Source organism: Pseudophryne corroboree (genome assembly GCF_028390025.1).
Source record: "Pseudophryne corroboree isolate aPseCor3 chromosome 3 unlocalized genomic scaffold, aPseCor3.hap2 SUPER_3_unloc_10, whole genome shotgun sequence".
NCBI classification, from domain to species: domain Eukaryota; kingdom Metazoa; phylum Chordata; class Amphibia; order Anura; family Myobatrachidae; genus Pseudophryne; species Pseudophryne corroboree.
The window spans coordinates 718,082-741,020 of record NW_026967494.1 but is presented as its reverse complement, the minus strand read 5'-3'; the positions used below and the strand labels follow the sequence as shown (position 1 = coordinate 741,020).

Genomic DNA, 22,939 nt, shown 5'->3' with positions numbered 1-22,939 from the left:
TTCGGCGCTCCGAGTCTCCGCAATCCGCGCCCGTCCGGCGGCTCACGACGGTCTCACTGCTGCCTCAGACCTTCCCCTGTCCGCCGATGTATTTTGGGCTCGGGGGGTCCACACAGGATGTCCAAACGGATATACGGGAGTGGAGAGCACTCACGCCGAGCTGCTACTCCATGTCCCGTTAGGCCACGCCCCCCCCGGCACTGTGGGATCTTAACGTGGTGTTGCAGTTCCTTCAATCACATTGGTTTGAACCTCTACAGGAGATAGAGTTAAAATTTCTCACTTGGAAAGTGGTCATACTGTTGGCCTTAGCATCCGCAAGGCGGGTGTCTGAGTTAGCGGCCTTGTCTCACAAGAGTCCTTACTTGATCTTCCATGAAGATAGGGCGGAGTTAAGAACTCGGCAGCAATTTCTTCCGAAGGTGGTTTTCTCTTTCCATATAAACCAGCCTATTGTGGTGCCAGTGGCTACTGACACCTTCTCTGCATCAAAGTCCCTAGATGTGGTCAGGGCTTTGAAAATTTATGTCGCAAGGACAGCTCAAATTTGGAAACCAGAGGCTCTGTTTGTCCTGTATGCTCCCAACAAGATTGGGTATCCTGCTTCTAAGCAGACCATTGCGCGCTGGATCAGAGGTACGATTCAGCACGCTCATTCCACGGCAGGATTGCCGTTACTGAGTTCGGTGAATGCCCATTCTACTGGAAAGGTGGGCTCTTCCTGGGCAGCTGCCCGGGGTGTCTCGGCGTTGCAACTTTGCAACCACGGGGGCAAACACGTTTGCCAAGTTTTACAGGTTTGATACCGTGGCCGATGATGACCTCAAGTTTGGTCAATCAGTGTTGCAGGGTCATCCGCACTTTTCTTCCCGTTCTGGAGCTTTGTTATAACCCCATGGTTCTGAAGTGACCCCAGCATCCTCTAGGACGTATGAATAAATAGGATTTTAATACCTACCGGTAAATCCTTTTCTCCTTGTCTGTAGAGGATGCTGGGCACCTGGCCCAGTGCGTACCTTACCTGCAGTTGTTAGTTGTTGTTACACAAGAGTTGTGTTACATTTCTTTTCAGCATGTTGCTGTGCATTTGTTCATGCCGTTGACATGTGTAACGTTGAATGCCCTGTTGTACGGCATGGTTGAAGTGTGAGCTGGTATGACTCTCACCGTTAACTTTATAATAAATTCTTTCCTCGAAATGTACGTCTCCCTGGGCACAGTTCCTATACTGAAGTGTGGAGGAGGGGCATAGAGGGAGTAGCCAGTTCACACTCTGGAAAAGTCTTAAAGTGCCCATGTCTCCTGCCGATCAGTCTATACCCCATGGTTCTGAAGTGACCCCAGCATCCTCCTACGGACTAGGAGAAAAGGATTTACTGGTAAGTATTTAAATCCTATTTTTATAGTATTACTATTTTTTTTGAGTGATCTTTCTAAAAAGCATCTTATACGCACCTTAGAGTCGCTCCAACAACTCCCCGCCGGGTCGCGACAAAGCTTACCCACGTGTACAGTGAGGCAGGCAGAGGTTCTGGTGAACCTTCATGGGCTACTTTGCACAGACATTATCCAATGTAGCTGAGCAGTTTATACCAGCTCCTATACCAGTGACAGGTTTCCCTATTAACCCTTACATGCAACATTCATTCTGAGGTTTATACACCTAGGGAATTGTCAGCCTCTCAAAAAAGCAGGCTGAAAGGCTGGTGGTAAGTAAATCACATAGACATGATACAACATCTTCACAGTCTACACATGTTTTAGATGAGGATTCGTTGGAGGATGAGGACTCATTGCACTTCGGAAGGTCTCAGCTCAGTGGACATACCTGAGCTAATTAGTGCTATTTAAGCCATTCTATCCTTAGAAGAGGCAGCAGAGCCTGTGTTAAAAACTAAGGCAACTGTGTTTAAACATCCCAAAACAGCTGATGGAAATTTTATGTTTACGCCCAGTAGGAAGTTAGAATTCCAAGAAATGGAATTCCAATTATCCTCGTCCAGCTGGGGAATGTTTAAAAAAAAAAAAAAAAGGGAGGTGGCTCCCAAAGTAGATTCGCAGGTCTTAGATTGGTGCAAAAATCTACATTACTTCTATTTACAACATCAATAAATGATGTCACGGGGGAGGGGGGGTGACTGGAAAGGCAGCAGGAAGCAGGATAAAGGAGCTCCTGCTTATATAGGTCCTTTCTGCCTTTTACAGCTGTCCTACGGGCTCTTTCAGGCCCTTTCTTGCCCCTCTGTGTGTTTTGTAGGTTGCGGAGCCATTCATCTGGATTTTGCAGGGTGCGGAGTACTCCCGGATCCGAAGCCGCGGACTGAAGTTGTGCAGTGTTCCCACCGCGGACCGGACCTCAACGAGGTAGCACTGCTACTCACCCAGGGCTGTGCGCCCTGTCCACTCTTGTGCCTAGCCGTACTGTTGGAATCGTGTGGAGAGGCTGACTGGAGATCAGCAGTGACCGCGGCTGGAGACAGAGCAGAGCTGCTCTCCCGGCATCTGATGCGGTGCATACTACGGGGATTGGTGGCCTCAGCAGGGACGCGTCAGGTTAGTCAGCTCACCTGTCCGCAGCCTGCCTTCTCCTACTGTCCGGCCGTTGAAGCCCTGAGTTGTGGCAGCGGGAAATACATGGAGCGCTTGCCTGTCATCTCTCCAGCAGTGTCCCGGCATCTCCCCTCTCCTCGTAACCCATGGTGCTACGGGGGAAATCTGGTGGAGCTGTGAATTATAGAGGACATACAGGTGTGGTTTCTGTGCAGCCAAATACGCTACCCTGTGCCCCTGCATCCTATTACCCTCTCCTCTCCTGCCTTATTACTGACCTGGTTCTCCCACCATAGCCGGACAGTTTCTTCTGATCTGGGCTTCCCTGCCAGAAGTGGCCATCTTGAAAACTGGCAATATAACCACATGCCCTCCTGAAACCAGCCGCTTCCCTGAGAGCTACAGACACTGCCAGCCCATGATCAGTGCCCTTCACTACAGCCTCAGTGATTTCTGGCAGGGACTTCTGCCGCTGCAGCCCTACCTGGGCAGTAAGTGGTCGCCTGAACTGCTTTTATTATTATTATTGCCTGGCCTCCACTCCTGCTCTGTCGACTCCCTCTGGTGGCAGACTGTGCTGACTACATCCTCCATACTGTTTGACTGCTGCTGGGGTTTTTTTCCCTCCTGCTCTTATCAATCCCCGTGAGATCCAATTAGAGCTCTTGGGGCATCAGTATAGCTACGGTGTAACAGTCCATGTGTCCAGGACAGTAGCAGGCTCCAGTTGCTGGCTCCTATAAATTACTTTACCGCTCAAGGATGGCATCTTCTTGCTATTACCCATAAACAACTGACCTCACAATGTTTCTGTAACCGATGGCCACTGGGGGTCTATGCTCACTGATGTCTCCCTATTTCCACACTTTAATACTTATGCTATGTTGCTACTGGCCTCCTGACCTTGTTCTCTAATCTCTGTAATGTTATGCTGAAGAATGGGCAGAACTGGAAAATCATCTCATAAGAAAGCTAAACCTCGTCCTTAACAGGAAACCTCTCAAACTGACTTGAGACCTTTTTCTTCTTCCTAATCAACTAACATTAAGTCCCAGTCCTGATCATTCAGAATCTTCTCCCATTCCGTCTTCTCCAAGTCCTTCCATGATGGCTTAAACCCATTGTTTAAACTCGTTGTTTAAACCCATGGCAAGCCAGTTGGGCTCACTACTTCTCTCGGTTCTCCTTTAAACTATTAACCGCCCAGGAACCTTAAATTGAAGAGCAGATGCACTTTCTCGTTCTTTTCAAACGGATGATTCACTCAACTCCTCTGAGAAACAATTTATTCTGAATCTGGCTTCATTTGCTTCAACTCGTACTGTTCCTCTACCTCCTCTGGGGAGAACGTTTGTAGCACCAAAATTTTGCAGGAAATTGCTTACTTGGGCTCATTCTTTATCTTTCATGGGTCATACCGGTGGTCATAAGACTCTCAAGTTCATTCAGCGATTCTACTGGTAGCCTCATCTTAAAACAGATGTCTTTGAATTTGAAGCAGTCTGTTCCAAGTGTGTTCAACAAAAGGTCCACGAACATCTCCCTCGGGTCTTCTTCATCCACTTTCAACACCTCAAAAGCTTTGGACTCGCATCTTTATGGATTTCATAACCGATTTGACAGTCTCCAGAAGGCACAACACCATTTGTGTCATTGTGGAATGATTTTCAAAGATGGCTCACTTCATACCCCTCACCAGTCTTCCCTCTGCTCCTCAGCTATCCAAATTGTTTTTCTCATAGATTTTTCATTTGCATGGCCTTCCACAGGAAATAGTTTCTGATTGGGGTCCTCAATTCCTCGCCAAATCTGGAAAGCTCTCTGCTCTGTCATAGGAAACAAGTTGAACTTCTCTTCAGCCCACCATCCCCAGACTGACGGACAGACTGAAAGAGTCAACCAATATCTGGAAACTTTCTTACGGATGTTCATGTCCCCTGCTCAGTAAGACTGGATGGATTACCTCCCATTTGCTGAGTTTGCATACAATAACCTATATCATTCTTCTACCAATTCCACTCCTTTCTTCATTAACTATAGTTTTCATCCACGAGTTCCTTCCTTCTAATCTCTCCCATCTCTTGAGGTTCCTGCTGCTGAATCCGCTCTTCGTCAGTTCACTAAGATTTGGAGTCAAATTCATAAGGCGCTACTTGAGACTTCCCAGAAATAAAAGACCTATGCTGATCAGAAACATAGGGCTGTTCCTAGTCTCAAAGTGGGAGATCGTGTTTGGATATCCACCAGAGACCTCAGACTCAAAGTTCCTACCAAAAAGTTTGCTCCAAGATTCATCGTTCCGTATCCTATTACGAGTGTTGAATCCTGTTTCTTACAAGGTGAAACTGCCTCCCTATTTGAAAATTCCCAATGCCTTCCACATTTCTCTGCTAAAGCCTCTTGTACTAAATCATTTTCGGGCATCTTTCCCTTAACCTCCCAAGGTTCAAGCTGCTCAAAATGAGGAATTCGAGGTTCATAAGTTTCTTGACTTCCGCAAGAGGTATGGTCGTCTCCAGTATCTCATAGATTGGAGAGGATATGGTCCGGAGGAAAGATCTTGGGTGGCTGCAGAGGATGTTCATGCTCCAAGACTGAGTTGTGCCTTTCATGCCAAGAATCCCACTAAGCAGCGTGGGTGTTCGGAGACCACCCTAAAAAGGGGGGTACTGTCAGCATCCGGAGTCTTACCACCGGTTCTGGTCCCTGTGGCTTTCCTCTTAGCTGGCTGGTGTCGCTGCGATGGATAGGAGCTACAGCAGCAAGGTCTTCCGGTGCGGCTGCTGGGTGTCTGGAGGCTGGGGTCCGGGTCCTGGGGAGCGGAGCATGGCAGCCGGAGGTGTCTGTTTCCAAGTGTCCTGTTACTGGAGTGCGGCGTCTGGGAGGCTGAGGCCAGAGGTAGTGGCTGTGTGCTGGTTCCACATGTGTCCTCTGTGCAGGGAGCCATCATGTTGGAGATCAATCCAAGACGATAGGTATCCCAGTTCGCGTCCAGCCAATCAGGTACAGGCTTCCCTTATAAAAAGGGGTTGATGCTTAGCTATGTTGCCAGTACTTCAAGTTACTTGCTGCTGTAAGGTGCCCTGCGCTCCCAGGTTAACCCCTGGTATCCTGGTTCTGTTGTGTCCGCCTGGTGGTCAGTTCTGTTATTGCAGTCCTTTGCTCCCAGTCCACCTGCTCTTATGGTTTAACCCCTGGTATCCTGATATCTGGCAGAGGGTCTCCGTTTGCGGATGGTGCTCACAGCGATCCTCTCTTCAGCATCGTTTACAAATCACAAGTCTCTTCTTCATTCAGTATTCTTCAGCATCGTTTACAAGTCATGTACCTTTTGTCTTTCAGAATTCACTCGGACGTCTCTCCTAGTCGTAGTGTATGATTTGCGGTCTCATTAAAACTGAATTCCTCTTTCTTCAGTGTATCATTCTCGGTCATTGTCCTCATTGCCTACCCCTCTACATCTTCAGGCCTAAGTATTCAATCCATGAGTAAGAACTACATTCAGCCACCTCATTTCCTTCCTTTGCCGATAGCTGCTCCCTCAGTCAATTATCAGTCGTCAGATCCCCAACTCAAGCCAAGCGTGACATGGAAGAAGGGGAATTCCTGGTTTCTCTGGCTATTAAGGATGCATATCTTCACATCCCAATATGGTCGCCTCTTTAGACTTACCTCAGGTTTGCACTGCAGGACAGTCACTACCAGGTCCAGGCCTTGCCTTTCGGCTTATCAACGGCACTGAGGGTGTTATCAGGGGTGATGGCAGAGATGTTGCTACAACTCCGCAAGCAGGAAGTGAAAATCATTCTATACTTGGGCGATCTCCTCATAATGGCTATATTCAGAGCACTTGATGGAAAAGATCAGCCTTCAAACACGACTACTCACGGATCATGGGTGGATTCTTAATCTGCAGAAATCCCACCTAGGACCTACGCAGAGGCTTCAGTTCCTGGTAATGATATTGGACACGGTGTCTCAGAAGGTGTTCCTTCCTATGGACGAGGCAAAGATAATTCAGACAATGGTATGTTCCATTTTGAAGATGAACAAAATCTCGGTACATCTTTGCATAAGCTTACTGGGAAAGATAATGGCCGCCTACGACGCATTTCGGTAAGGAAGATTCCATGCATGACCATTCCAGCTGGATCTGCTGGACAAATGGTCTGGGTCACATCTGCACATACGCCAGATGATATGCCTTTCACCAAACGCCAGGGTTTCCCTCTTATGGTGGTTGCTGATCTCCCTCCTGGAGGGTCGACACTTCAGAATTCAGGATTGGATTCTGTTGACAACGGATGCGAGCCTCCATGGTTGGGCTGCAGTGACCCTAGGGGCTCGGTTCCAATGAAGGTGGTCTGACCAAGAGGCTTCCCTTCCGATAAAAGTTTTGGAACTCGGGGCGATTTACAATGCCCTTCTGCTGACCTCTTTTATATCCTTCAGTATCAGGCCATACAGGTATGGTTGGAAAATGCACCAACTGTGGCATACATAAACCAACAAGGAGGTCCAAACAGCAGAAATGCAATGAGGGAGGTGTCACAGATACTCCTCTGGATGGAGTGGAATTCCAAGGCCATTTCCACCATATTAATTCTGGGAGTAGACAATTGGGGAGCAGACTTCCTCAGTAGACATGATCTGCACCTGGGGGAATGGGGCCTCTACCTGCAAGTGTTTCAGCAGATATTTCATCGGTGTGGCTACCCGCAAATCGACTTGTTGATTTCTCAGCTTACCAAGAAGCTTCTGCGTTGCTGATCTGGGATGAGGGATACACAGGCCGCAGCAGTGGACGCTCTGGCGACACCGTGGATTTACCGGTTGGTGTACTTGTTCCCTCCAGTTCCTCTAATTCCAAGAGTTCTCAAAGAACTTAAGGGGACAGGGTTCAGGCAATTCTGATTGCCCCAGACTGGCCCCGCAGGGCCTGGTATGTAGACATTCTAGCCTTATTACTCGTAGGCCCCTGGCCTCTGCCAATTCAGGATGATCGTCTTACACAAGGGCCATTCATCTATCCAGACTTACCACTGCTACGTTTGATGCATTGGAAGTATATTGGGAGGATTTTTGCCAGGAAAGATTCCGGGCAAGGTTATCTCGACTATGCTCCAAGCCGGCCAGATGGTCACATCGAAACATTACCATCGCATATGGAAGAAATGTGTCTCTTGGTGTCAGGGTCAACCGTATTCTGCTGTGGATTTTCATCTGGGACATTCCTTGCACTTCCTGCAGGCTGTTGTGGATGTGGGCATACGTTGGACATATGTCCAGTTAAATTCCACTATAAAGAGTCCCTTTTAGATGGTATAGAGTCCAAATAAAAGTTCCATATGCCGCTAGAGGGTTATTGCAATATCCCATGTATGGTGGGTACCTCATGCGATGCGGAGATAGGATGGTGCCTCTCTAGGACTCCACTGGATAGCTGGTAGGTGATATGGGCTGGTTCGGGTCCAATTCCGGGTTGTCCTGTTCAAAAGGGTAAATGCCTGACGCGTTTCGCTGCATAAACCTTTGAAAAAGCTGCAAGGTTTATGCAGCGAACGTATCCTAGAGAATACAAAGTATCGCGGCAGCAGTATAGATTCTGATATGTAATTCTCTGTATCATACTTACCGTACACACATCATCCTTATTACTATTGAGAGAATAGAGGTAAGACACTGATGATGGGGATGTCCTTTTCTCGTAGTCTGTTGGGGATGCTGGGGTCCATTTAGTACCAGGGGGGCTAGACAAGTCCTTTGGGACCCACTGGCACTTTGAGAGTTTAATAGTGTAGGCTGGCCCCTCCCTCTATGCTCCTCCTACTAGACTTAGTCTAGAAACTGTGCCCGAGGAGACGGACATACTTCGAGAGAAGGAATTACACAGATAGTGGTGAGATTCACACCAGCTCACACATAACATAAGGCCAAACTAACCAACTTGGAACAATTCAGCAACAGCTGAACCAACAATACTGAACCAATTAACAATGCAGTAATACGAAGCACAGGGCGGGCACCCAGCATCCTCTATGGACTACGAGAAAAGGATTTATCGGTAGGTAATTAAAATCTTATTTTCTCTTACGTCCTAGAGGATGCTGGGATCCATTTAGTACCATGGGGATGTACCAAAGCTCCCAGTACAGGAGTGAGAGTACTGAGGTTCCTGCAGAACTGATTGGCGTCTGAGGACCTCAAGTTTGGTCAAAGTATAGAACTTGTAAAACCTAGCAAACGTGTTCGACCCTGACCAAGTAGCTGCTCAGCAAAGCTGAATAGCCGAGACACCCTGGGCAGCTGCCCAGGAAGAACCCACTTTACGGGTAGAGTGGGCCTGAACAGATTTTGGAATTGTCAATCCTGACGTGGAATAAGCATGCTGGATAGTAAGCCTGATCCAGCGTGAAATTGTCTGCTTAGAAGCAGGACACCCAATCTTGTTGGGTTCATAAAGTACAAATAGTGCGTCTGACTTCCTGTGACGAGTAGTTCTCTTCACATAGATTTTCAAAGCCCGCACGACATCCACGGACTTTGAGGTAATTGAGGTGTCAGTAGCCACTGGCACCACAATAGGTTGGTTTATATGAAAAGCCGACACAACCTTAGGGAGAAATTGCTGACGCGTTCTGAGCTCCGCTCTATCCTCATGGAAAATCAAGTAGGGGCTCTTGTGCGAAAATGCACCCAATTCTGACAGACGTCTGGCAGAAGCCAAGGCCAACAACGTGACTGCATTCCAAATAAGAAACTTTACGTCCACCTCCTGTAAAGGTTCGAACCAATCCGATTGCAGGAACTGCAGCACCACATTAAGATCCCAAGGTGACATAAGAGGCACAAAGGGTGGTTGGATGTGCAGAATTCCTCTCAAGAAAGTGTGAACCTCAGGGATAGCAGCCAATTGTTTCTGGAAGAAAATAGACAAGGCCAAAATCTGGATCTTGATGGAGCCCAGGCGTAGGCCAACATCCACACCCGCTTGCAGAAAGAGAAAATGTCCCAGTTGAAACTCCACCGTAGGAAACTTCTTGGATTCATACCAAAACACATACTTTTTCCAAATCCGATGGTAATGCTTAGACGTTACCCCCTTCCTAACTTGGATCAGAGTAGGAAAAAAAATTTATTCGGTATGCCCTTCCGAGCTAAGATCTGGCATTCAACCTCCATGCCGTCAAACGTAGCTGCGGTAAGTCGTGATAGGCGAACGGCCCCTGCAGTAGAAGGTCCTCACGAAGAGGAAGAGGCCTCGGAAGATCCGCGTGCCAAGCCTGCATTGGCCAGTCAAGAGCAATGAGGATCGCTGGAACTGGTTATCTTTTTATTAGTTTTAGAATCCTTGGGATGAGTGGAAGTGGAGGGAACACATATACTGACTGGAACACCCACGGAGTCACCAGGGCGTCCACCGCCACTACCTGTGGGTCTCGTGACCTGGAACAGTACCTCCGAAGCGTCTTGTTGAGGCGAGAGGCCATCATGTCTATCTGAGGTACACCCCATCGGCGTGTTACCTCTGTGAATACCTCTGGGTGGAGGCCCCATTCTCCTGGAAGGAGATTGTGTCTGCTGAGGAATGAACGCCTACAGCACCAGCGCATGTCGTTCTGCCCAGAGGAGGATTCTTGTTACCTCTGACATTGCAGCCCTGCTCTTCGTTCCACCCTGCCTGTTTATGTAGGACACCGCTGTGATGTTGTCCGACTGAACCTGCATGACTCGATATTGTAGAAGATGAGCCACTTTTAGAAGGCCATTGTATATGGCTCTTAGTTCCAGAATGTTTATTGGAAGGACCGGTTCCTGGCTTGACCACTTTCCTTGGAAGTTTTCCCCCTGGGTGAGGCTTGCATCCGTGGTTAGAAGAATCCAATTCTGAATCCTGAACCTGCGGCCCTCGAGCAGGTGAGAAGTTTGCAGCCACCAGAGTAGTGAAATTCTGGCATTCGGCGACAGGCATATCCGTTGGTGCATGTGAAGATGCAATCCCGACCAGTTGTCCAGGAGATCCAGCTGGATGAAGCGTGCATGGAGTCTTCCGTATTGTAGAGCCTCGTAGGAGGATACCATCTTCCCCAGAAGACAAATGCACCGATGAACCGATACCCGGGGAGGTTTCACGACATCCCGGACCATTGATTGGATCACCAAAGCTTTCTCCACCGGTAGAAACACCCTCTGCACTTCCGTGTTGAGTGTCATCTCCAGGAAAGGCAGTCTCCTTGTCTGTTCCAAATGTGACTTTGGAAGGTTCAGGATCCACCCATGATCCCAGAGTAGTTGAGTTGAGAGCTTAATACTCTGCAACAGCTTCTCCTTGGAAGATGCCTCTATCAGCAGATCATCCAGATATGGAATTATGTTCACTCCCTGTTTGCGTAGGAGTAGCATCATCTCCGCCATGACCATGGTGAACACCCTCGGTGCTGTGGAGAGGCCAGATGGCAATGTTTGGAACGGATAGTGACAGTCCTGTAGTGCAAACCGTAAATAGGCCTGGTGAGGCGGCCAGATCGGAATGTGATAGTACGCATCCTTGATATCCAGGGATACTAGGAATTCCCCCTCCTCCAGTCCTGAGAGCACCGCTTTCAGAGACTCCATCTTGAATTGGAAAACCCTCAAGTAGGGTTTCAGCACCTTCAGGTTCAATATAGGCCTTACCGAACCATCCGGTTTTGGTACCACAAACAAGTTTGAGTAATAACCCTTGATTTTTGGGTGAGGTGGAACTGGAACAATAACATTTGTTTGTACCAGTTTCTCTTTCATCCACTAGGGGACACTGGAGTCCTATACAGTAGGGGTGTGAAGCCTTGAACCGGAGGTGTGGCACAATCTTAAATTAACATTGTCTGCACAGCCGGCTCCTCCCCCTTCACATCCCTCCTCCCTCAGTTTGAAGAATTGTGCTGGAGGCACAATACATTGAGCACTTGAGCTCCTGACTGAAAATCTAAAAGGGGCTGCGTAACCCTAATAAAGGGGGGACAAAGCTGCCTAAGATCAGAGAGACAAATATCCCTATTGAAGGGACCTGCATCTCTCCACAGGAGATCCTCAAATCAGCTAATAGTGAGTACTGGTACAAGCTTAGCCTAGGGATCCAGTTAGAAAAGATATAATTTTTTTTTTCTTTCCCTCTCTCTCTAAAACCTCTACTGCGAATATTGTTTAAAATTCCCTTTTATACAGCTAATCAGGGAGGAAGGGCATGGCGGCGCGTGGGAGACTTAGTGCGGCGCGGGACTCAGCCTGTCTTCCCTGTAGCAGGGGGGACGGCGGAAGCGGTGCGCTGCACAGCAAGATCAGAGCAGAGCGGAGAACAGGCGCCGCTACGGGAGACGGACCCGTCGCGCGCGCCAGCCGGCGGCCCCTGGGCGATTTGCAAATGGGGTGACTCACGTGCGGAGAGGAGCACGGGCACCGCTGCGGAAGACGGACCCGTCGCGCGCACGCCAGCCGGCGGGTCCGGAGCGCGCTGTGTAGCGGCAGAGGGGGAGATCAATGTTAAAAGGCTAAGGATATTAACAGAACCACACCATATGAACTTACATAGTGGGGATCATGTTTGTTCGTTTTGGCGCCAGGATGAGGTGAGGGATGGGTCCTCCCCTTCCCCCTGCTGCACGGCCTGGTTAGTACAGGCATAAGATAATAGAGAGAGTTAGGAAACCGCTCCCTCTGCTGGGGAAATGTGTATATATACAATATGAGGATCTCCTGAAAATTAAACAAACTTTACAAATTATATTTTCAAGGGACGTCTGTTCAAAGATCCCGGAGAAAATACACAGAAGCAAGCCAACTTTAACATCGTGGCTGATTTACAGTTGGGGTGTGAGGGTTGAGAGTCGGCTGGTGTTTTATTTTTTTATTTTTATTTTTTGACCTGTTCCTTTTATAAAGAAAAGGGGACAGGTAATTCCAGCCGGATCCAATACCTTCGCTTCCGTCATCTCCCAGTCTTTCTCTTCCTAGTTTAAAGGGTGAAAGCGCTGCGTAATACCCTGATGAGGGGGTTTTAAAAAGAAAAACAACATGTCTAAGGCTACCAAGACCTCAAAGACCTGCTATGTTTGTACGAAATGTAACAAGAAGAGCACGCGGGTTGGCAGCTCCGGGGTGTGCGACTCCTGCTTAGACAAGGACGCTCCACCTGGGAGCAGTGCTCTGGCTAAGGCATGGGAAGACAACCTTGCCAATAGAATCTCCAAGGAAATGGCAGAATCCCGCAAGCAGCAATCAGAATGGGCTGCGGGATTCTCAAAGACAATGGAGGAATTTCTCATCAAGTTAACACCGCCCACACACGCTGAGACGAGTGTGCGCAGGGCTGTTAAAAGAACTTTTCCTATTATACCAGAAACTGCGGAGGAAGAGGGTTTTCTTCTGGATACGGAAGAAGGTGAGTTAATTGAACCCATCCTAGACGCCGATTTTCCTGAAGAAGACTCGGCGATCTCTGGTCTGGATTCCTTAATTGACGCGGTTAAGGACATCCTAAGCTTTAAGGAAGAGGAAGTCCGGGAGCCGGAGGATTTCGATTTGTTCGAATCCCAGAAGCCGCGTTCAGCAGCGTTCCCCATTCCTAAATCCCTCCAGTCTCAGATGGAGGAGGCTTGGAAACAACTTGACAAACGTTTTCAATTTCCGAAACGTTTTCAGGTAACTTACCCCCTACCTAAGGGTGTAATGGACAAGTGGGAAAACCCACCGGTAGTGGATGCTTCACTAGGAAGATTGTCAAAGAAGACAATCTTGCCAATTCCTAACGTAACTACGTTAAAGGATGCGTCCGACCGTAAAGTTGACACGGCGTTAAAATCAATGTTTGTAGCAGCAGGTGCAGCGCAGAGACCTGCGATCATCTGTGCTTGGGTCAACAAAGCCATGGGTGCATGGTCTGGCCGGATCGTACAAGCTATTGAGGAGGAAAATAGCTTAGAAGAGATTACACATTCGAGAATCTGCTTCATACTTGTGTCAAGCTTCTAAGGATATTAGCAGAATAGCATCGCGCATATCTGCATCGGCCATATCGGCTAGAAGGATTTTATGGCTCGGAGAATGGCAAGGTGACTCTGACACCAAGAAGGCGGTAGAATCCATTCCCTTTGGGGGTGAAATGCTGTTCGGACCAGAGTTGGACAAGTGGATTTCGCAGGCTACAGCGGGGAAGTCCACTTTTCTGCCAACTCCTTATACGAGAACCGCTCCACAAACTAGGAGAGGTTATTCAGGACCATCTTTTACTTAATTTAGGTCACAGTCCTTTCGAGCCCGAGGTAGGGGGTTCGGTGCACAAGCACGCGGGGGCAGAGGTAGAGGCTGCTCGCAAGCAGCAACCAGAAAGCAGGATAAACCTGCTGACAAGACCGTGGCATGACGGCCTCCCAGCTCACCTGGGGTCCCCCTTGGTGGGCGGCCGACTGGAAGGTTTTCAGGACATCTGGGCCAAAACCTCACCAGAACTTTGGGTGAACAACTTAATCTCTCAGGGATACAAACTGGAATTTCAACAGAGGCCTCACAGTCAGTTTTTTACAACAGGATTGCCTCAGTGCCCTCAAAAAGCAAGGGCACTACGGGCAGCAATTCACAAATTGCTTCAAGCAGAGGTCATTATTCCGGTTCCCGCTTCTCCGAGAGGAACGGGGTTCTATTCCAATCTTTTTGTCGTGCCAAAACCAGACGGGACGGTCAGACCAATACTCAATTTAAAAGTTTTCAACCAGTTTTTAAGAGTCTACAGATTCAAGATAGAATCAATCCAATCAGTCATTGCAGGCTTAGAGCCAAGCGAGTTCATGGTATCCATGGACATAAAGGATGCATATCTGCATATCCCAATCTGGACTCCTCACCAGGCTTACTTACGGTTCGCACTGGTGGCGGAGCACTACCAATTCCGGGCTTTACCGTTCGGTCTAGCGTCAGCCCCAAGAATTTTCACAAAGATCATGGCGATCATGGTGGCAGGACTGAGACTGTTGGGGGGTCACGATTATACCTTATCTGGACGATTTACTGATCAAAGCTCCATCTCAGAATCGACTGCTCAAGGATGTTCAGACATCACATCAATTTCTAATTCAACATGGATGGATTGTCAATTTCCAAAAGTCCAACCTCGTACCGACTCAACGGATTCAATTCCTCGGTCTCATCTTGGACACGGTCCTATTACGTGTGTTCCTACCAGAGAGTAAGGTACAGGACCTACAGAGATTAGTGGCTCAGGTACTGAGGACGTAGACCGTTTCTCTGCACCTCTGTGTGCAACTTCTCGGGAAGATGGTGGCGTCGTTCGAAGCTCTCCAGTATGGCAGACTTCATTCCCGACCATTCCAGATGAACCTCATTGCTCAGGGAGCAGGCTCGCACTGGCTCCTACATCGGAGAATCCGACTTCAACCACAAGTACGGGTCTCCTTGACATGGTGGTCGTTACACAAGAACCTTACAGCCGGCAAGAAATGCGGCATTTGGGATTGGAAGATCCTGACGACGGATGCCAGTCTCAGAGGTTGGGGAGCCGTCCTAGAGGACCATCAGTTTCAGGGACGGTGGACGCTACAATAAAGCAAATTACCCATAAATATACTTGAACTAAGAGCAGTCTACAATGCCCTTCTCTTAGCAGAAGACCTAGTCATGAATCAACACATCAGGATTCAGTCTGACAATGTCACGACGACAGCTTACATAAACCATCAAGGAGGAACAAAGAGCAGGATGGCGTTAAAGGAGGCCACAAAGATCTTGTTGTGGGCAGAAAGAAAAGACATCATTCTCTCCGCAGTGTTCATTCCAGGTGTGGAGAACTGGGAGGCAGATTACCTCAGTCGCCAGGACATGCATCCGGGGGAGTGGTGCCTTCATCCACGGATTTTCAACATGATTGTGATAAGATGGGGTCTGCCTCAGATGGATCTAATGGCGTCTCGACAAAATCATCAGCTGCCCAGTTATGTATCAAGAACTCGAGATCCAGCAGCAGAAGGAGTGGACGCATTAACACTTCCTTGGTGTTACAGGAGGGTTTACATTTTTCCACCTTTCACACTCATACCCAGGGTTCTGAAAAGAATAAAGCGGAAACGAGTGTGGGTCATTCTAATCGCACCAGATTGGCCCCGCAGGAGTTGGTACACCGACCTGCGAGGGTTATTTGCGGAAGATCCTTGGAGGTTACCTCAGAGAGAGGACCTGCTATCTCAGGGACCGTTCCTACACCCCGATCTGAACAGGCTGCGTTTGACGGCGTGGCTATTGAAACCCGTATCTTAAGAAACAGAGGGATCCCACGAACGGCCATTCCTAGAATGATTGCCGCAAGGAAACCGGTCACAGCCAGGCACTACTACAGGATTTGGAGACGGTACATGGCTTGGTGTCAGGAACGGGGATGGAATTCATCTAACTTTATCGCGACTTCTACTTTTGTCCTTCAGGCCGGTCTAGAGGGAGGACTCAGATTGGGCTCCTTGAAGGTTCAGATTTCGGCTCTCTCCATCCTTTTTCAAGAGCGGCTAGCATCCTTACCAGAGATTCAAACCTTTTTACAGGGGGTTCTGAGGATTCAATCCCCTTTTCGTCCTCCCACGGCACCATGGGACTTAGGGTTGGTGTTAGAATATTTGAAGTCACCGACTCTTGAGCCATTGACGAGAACGGACCTGAAATATCTTTCTTGGAAGGTCACGTTATTACTGGCCTTGGCTTCGGCATGGCGGGTTTCTGAGTTGGGAGCTTTATCCTGTAAGAGCCCTTTCTTAGTTTTTCATGAGGATAGGGCGGAACTCCGTGCAAGAGCAGACTTCCTTCCGAAGGTGGTGTCGGGGTTTCATGTAAACCAGCCAATAGTGGTCCCGTCTTTCCATGGTCTCACAGATGAGGACGTGTCATTGGATGTTGTCCGAGCTTTACGGGTATACGTACAGGTTACGTCGTCCTTCAGAAAGTCGGACCATTTATTTGTTCTTTATGATGGGCCAAAGAAGGGTTGGCCGGCCTCTAAGCAGACTTTGTCCAGATGGATTAGACTTGCCATTCGGCAGGCTTATATTTCCTGTGGCAAACAGGTTCCGGGTCAGACGGGTGCTCATACTACCCGATCAGTGGGTGCCTCGTGGGCGGCTGCCAGACGTGCTTCCACTACTCAACTTTGCAGAGCGGCGACGTGGTCTTCAGCCCACACGTTCATAAGATTTTACAAGTTTGATACTTTTGCGTCCGGAGAATCTAAGTTCGGACGTTTAGTTTTGCAGGCCACCGACAGCACTCCCTCCCTGGGGGAAAACTTTGGGACGTCCCCTACTGTATAGGACTCCAGTGTCCCCTAGTGGATGAAAGAGAAAAGAGGATTTTGGTACTTACCGAATAAATCCATTTCTCTGAATCCTCTAGGGGACACTGGACGCCCGCCCCGGTGCTGTCAGCCTGCTGTGTTCCAAGTTCTTGTTTTAATCAGTTCGTACAAACAGCGTTTGTTATTCGGTTAAGAGTTCTTGGCCGCTCTTTGATATGTTGTACGGTTCGGTTCCTCGCCATGGTCTATAGTGTTATGTCCTATTCTCAGTCACAATTCTTCAAACTGAGGGAGGAGGGATGTGAAGGGAGAGGAGCCGGCTGTGCAGACAATGTTAATTTAAGATTGTGCCACACCTCCGGTTCAAGGCTTCACACCCCTACTGTATAGGACTCCAGTGTCCCCTAGAGGATTCAGAGAAATGGATTTATCGGTAAGTACCAAAATCCTCTTTTTTGAATGGCTTCCTGTAGAATAGCACTTTCTGTCTGCGAACCTGGTAAGCCTGATTTGAAGAATCTGTGAGGTGGGAGTTCCTGAAACTCCAGTCTGTACCCCTGGGTAACAATATCCGTCACCCAGGGGTCTAGGCATGATGACGCCCAGACGTAACTGAAATCTTTTAGTCTCGCTCCCACCTGTCTGATCTCCAGGCTGACAGGTCCACCATCATGCTGAATATTTGGAGGAAGCAGAACCTGGATTCTGTTCCTGGGAACCTGTTGGTGCAGGTTTTTTTGATCTTCCCCGACCACCTCTAAAGAAGACGGGAGGGGGTTTGGATTTTTAAAATTTTGCGGTCCGAACGTCATCATCCCGCTGTCGGATTCTCGAATCATATTCTATATAAGGAGCCGCGCGTTGCCGCCATTTTCACTCGTGCATTGGAGATGATAGGGAGAGGACGTGCAGTATTCTATCAGTTTCTGTATTCAGTGTGCTGAAAATATCTACGTTCTCTGCCTGAAAAACGCTGCATTGTAGTATAGGAGGACAGTGCAGAATTTTGCTGACCAGTGACCACCAGTATTATATAGCAGTACGGTACAGTAGTCCACTGCTCTACCTACCTGTGTGTCGTCAAGTATACCATCCATCCACACCTGTGGTGCATTTTAGTTGTGCGCAGTATTATATAGTAGGACAGTGCAGAATTTTGGTGACCACCAGTATATATATATAGCAGTACGGTACAGTAGTCCATTGCTCTACCTCTGTGTTGTAAAGCATACTACAAAAGTTCAGTAAAATGGCCCAAAAATCTAAATTAAAAGCATCTGATGAGAAGCGTAAACTTGCCAATATGCCATTTACGACACGGAGTGGCAAGGAACGGCTGAGGCCCTGGCCTATGTTCATGGCTAGTGGTTCAGATTCACATCCTCTCGCTAGAAAACTGCAGTGTCACTCCTAGGTGGGCCAGGTGTTTGTGTTGGCCACTTGGGTCGCTTAGCTTAGCCATCCAGCGACCTTGGTGCACCTCTTTTTTTTTTATTTGCATCATGTGCTGTTTGGGGACTATTTTTTAAATCGGCCATCCTGTCTGACACTGCAGTGCCACACCTAGATGGGCCAGGTGTTTGTGTCAGCCACTTGGGTCGCTTAGCTTGGTCATCCAGCAACCTTGGTGCAAATTTTAGAAGTAAAAATAATAATATTGTGAGGTGTTCAGAATAGACTGGAAATGAGTGGAAATTATGGTTATTGAGGTTAATAGTATGGGATCAAAATGACCCCCAAATTCTATGATTTAAGCTGTTTTTGAGGGTTTTTTGAAAAAAAAAAAAAAAAAAACAATCCAAAACACACCCGAATCTGACAAAACATTTTCAGGGAGGTTTTGCCAAAATGCGCCTGAATCCAAAACACGCCCGCGGAACCGGAACCGAAACCAAAACACAAAACCCGAAAAATTTCCGGTACCCATCACTATTCTTCAGGAAGTTAGTTTCTACCCCCTCCCCGCCTAAAACCCACGAAGCAGGGAGGCTGTTGCCAGCAGCCTTCCTGTAACCTATGTCTAGAAAATAAAAAGCTAAGAAAACTCCTAGGAGCTCCCCTAGCTGTGACCGGCTCCTCCGGGCACATTTTCTAAACTAAGTCTGGTAGGAGGGGCATAGAGGGAGGGGCCAGCCCACACTATTAAACTTTTAAAGTGCCAGTGGCTCCCAAAGGACCCATCTATACCCCATGGTACTAAATGGACTCAAGTGTCCTCTAGTACATAAGAGAAAGTAGAGTATAACCTAGCAGATGATGATGATGATGATTACAGGGTATTATATGGTGTATTGCATGTAAAGTACCTTGTTCCACACCTACTCTGCTGTAGCAATATACGTTATATAAGGGTGAGTAACACATGTACAGGCTTACCAGCGTATGAGCACACATAAAGGAATTCTACCTTACCAATGCTTCCAGGAGTAACGTTAGGAGACATTTCTCTGATCCATCAGCTCATATGACTGATATTATTGTTCATCTAGAATCTCCAAATCATACGATATGTTCCCCTATCCATTGTTTTACATTGTTGCTGACATAGGACTTGGCGAGTGACTACATCTCCATTTATACTTCATGGTTAGTTACCAGTACAAGAGAGAGATATATCTAAGTCTTATTATAATATTACATTTGTTATTGTGAGAGTTCTCAGGAGGGTGGACACAATGATAGTCTGAGACACAATATTATAAAGCCTTCATTAAAAGTTATGTTTTATTATACACACACATTTACAATTAAGTGTCCCAGAGAGTCGTCTTCTCCTATTGTTTACAGGATTAATATTGTTACAGAAAATGTCACATTTCCGTAATGTATTTTATTTCCAGCAGATGGACACACAAGCAGGAATATCTCAGAAGGACATCTAATGTTATCCCCGGATTGTGACATAAAAGATAATGACAGTAGACAGGATTCTCCAGGAGCTAATCCCATTACCCCAATTATACATCCAGCTCTATCAGCTGATCCCCCTGATCCTGGGAAATGTTCTCCTGATGACTCTGATATTGGTGCATCTGTTACAGCTCTGACAGTAGATACAGTGTTTCCGTGTTCTATAGATGCCAAATGTTTTACAAAGAACACAAAGCCTATTAACCTACACACAGGTAAGGCAGGTGGAAGGCCACTGATATGTTCAGAGTGTGGGAAATGTTTTACAAAGAAATCACAACTTGTTATACATCAGAGAAGTCACACAGGTGAGAAGCCATTTCCATGTTCTGAGTGTGCGAAATGTTTTACAAAGAAATCACATCTTGTTATACATCAGAGATGTCACACAGGTGAGAAGCCATTTCCATGTTCTGAGTGTGGGAAATGTTTTGCACTTAAATCACTTCTTGTTAGACATCAGAGTAGTCACACAGGTGAGAGGCCATTTTCTTGCTCTGAGTGCGGGAAAAGTTTTACCTGGAAATCCAATCTTGTTAGACATCAGAGAGAGCACACAGGTGAGAAGCCATTTCCATGTTCTGAGTGTGGGAAATGTTTTGCATGTAAATCAGATCTTGTTATACATCACAGAAGTCACACAGGTGAGAGGCCATTTCCATGTTCTGAGTGTGGGAAATGTTTTGCATGTAAATCAGATCTTGTTATACATCACAGAAGTCACACAGGTGAGAAGCCATTTTCTTGCTCTGAGTGTGGGAAATGTTTTGCATGTAAATCAGATCTTGTCATACATCACAGAAGTCACACAGGTGAGAAGCCATTTTCTTGCTCTGAGTGCGGGAAATGTTTTACACACAAATCACGACTTGTTACCCATCAGCAAAGTCACACAGGTGAGAAGGCATTTCCATGTTCTGAGTGTGGGAAAGGTTTTGCAGACAAATCACATCTTGTTAGACATCAGAGAACTCACACAGGTGAGAAGCCATTTTCTTGCTCTGAGTGCGGGAAATGTTTTACACAGAAATCAGTTCTTGTTATACATCACAGAAGTCACACAGGTGAGAAGGCATTTCCATGTTCTGAGTGTGAGAAATGTTTTACACAGAAATCAGAACTTATTACACATCAGCGAACTCACACAGGTGAGAAGCCATTTCCATGTTCTGAGTGTGGGAAATGTTTTGCACACAAATCAGCTCTTGTTAGACATTACAGAAGTCACACAGGTGAGAAGCGATTTCTATACTCTGAGAAATAAATCATCTCTTGTTACACACAATAGACATCACTCAGGTGAGGAACCATTTTAATCTTCTGGAGTATACTTATCATTGCCATGCATTGTTCTTCAAGGTTCTTATCCTATCTCCTATGCTTTTTGCAATATACATGTTACCACCGGGTGAAATAATCAGATGTCATGCCCTCATCTACCACTGCTATACAGATGACCTGTCTTTGCTCTAGGTACTGAGAACCCAGTACCAATCCTAAAGGGTTGTCTAGCTGAGCTCCAGGTGTGGGTGATGCCAGTTGGCTGTGATTCAGTCCTGATGAAGCAGGTCTTTAAGCTCACCACCAAAGGGCAGGGCTACAGTTCAGCTTTGCAAACCAACCAGACTTACGCTTGGGGGTTCAGAGTTACAAAATGCTGATCATGTGTGGAATCTTGGTGTCCTGGATAGTGGAGTGACACTTAGACATCAGTATCTGCCACAATCAGATCCTCATCTGAGGAACATAGTCAGACTCCAACACTTTATTCCCTCAGAAGATCTACCTACAGTCATACATGTACTTGTATCATCACGCATAGACTACTCCAATTTCTTCTACCTGGGTCTCCTAGCAAAAGAATTGCACCGCTTGTAGCTTGTACAGAATGCAGCAGCCAGGCTTTTACCTAACCAGCCCGTTCCTGCCACATAACACCCATTCTCTGCTCCCTTCACCGGCTGCCTGTAAGATGGTGACTCTATTACATAATGGGCTATCCCAACCCTACATGACCAGGGTCCATGGTACCAGAAGCAGCTTCTGCCTCGTTACTGCCCTGCTTGCTGCCATCTGCAGATGAAGAACTGTTACCAGCAGTACCAAGAATCCCCAAGAAGTTCTTAGATGTCAGAGGTGGAGACAGGGTGGTGGCACTAGTGCTGCAGCGGGGGCTGCCGGAGGCACTGTGGGTAATATTGTCCTCAAGCAGCACTAAGGTGTCAGAGGGGAGACAGGGCAGTGGCAGTAGTGGGGGGATACAGGGCGGGTGGCGGTAGTGGGGGGAGGCAGGGCGAGTGGCAGTAGTGGGGGGAGATTGGGCAGGTGGCAGTAGCGGGAGGATATGGGGTGGTGGCAGTAGTGGGAGGAGACGGGGTGGGTGGCAGTTGTGGGGGGAGATGGGGCGGTGACAGTAGTGGGGGGAGATGTGGCAGTAGTGGGGTGGGAGACAGGGTGGTGGCAGTAGTGGGGGGAGACGGGGCGGATGGCCGCAGTGCAGTACCTGGGGCTGCTGGTGGCAGTAAAGAGGTGTATGGGTCCCACAGAGAACCAGTTGATAATTAGACTTAATGATGATTGTGCTTCCTTATTTCTCATTAATCCCTTGTATGTGTTACTGTTATTTGCTGTGTCAGCCTTTATGTGTGTTCTGTGTGATAATCCTGAAAGTAGTGCTGCCACCGATCTCATATCATTTGTAGTAACTTGGAAAAGATGAGATATGAGGTGCACTCTGGAAGCTTATAGGGGGTTAAAGAGGAACGCAGATGTGATATCACGCAGCCCCCCGGAAAATGGTCCCGGCCCACCTGTGTTCACCCCTCAGGGATGCGACCGCAATGTGTGTCTGCACGACCGCTGCGCACGTGTATATTGCCACCACCAGCAAACTGCTATTGCAGTTGGGTCTGAATGACCCCCATAGGGTTTAGGCTCTCCTGATATCTATCTGTTTTACTTACCTGCAATACTATAATGTAACTTGAATTGTTTCTGTGATTTAAAGGATATTTTATCCATGTTGTGCAGAGTAAAGTATTTTTTAAGTTTAAAATATAGAGAAAAATCTGTATTAAAGATATGAAATAAAGTTGTTTAAAAACAAAAGATTTCCGTTGAGTCTTTTTATGTGTCTGTGTATTATCTTATTTC

General features: G+C 47.5%; 1 protein-coding gene across 1 annotated transcript in view; it reads left to right on the top strand.

The window, feature by feature from the left end:
- The window catches only part of LOC134983206 (oocyte zinc finger protein XlCOF22-like), a 48,426-nt gene extending 26,387 nt beyond the window's left edge, over positions 1–22,039 (top strand). The window contains exon 6 of the mRNA XM_063948947.1: positions 19,717–22,039. Coding sequence (XP_063805017.1) covers positions 19,717–21,050 — 1,334 coding nt within the window. The 3' untranslated portion in view covers positions 21,051–22,039. The remainder of the gene's footprint in view (positions 1–19,716) is intronic.
- The last annotated feature ends 900 nt before the right edge of the window (positions 22,040–22,939 follow it).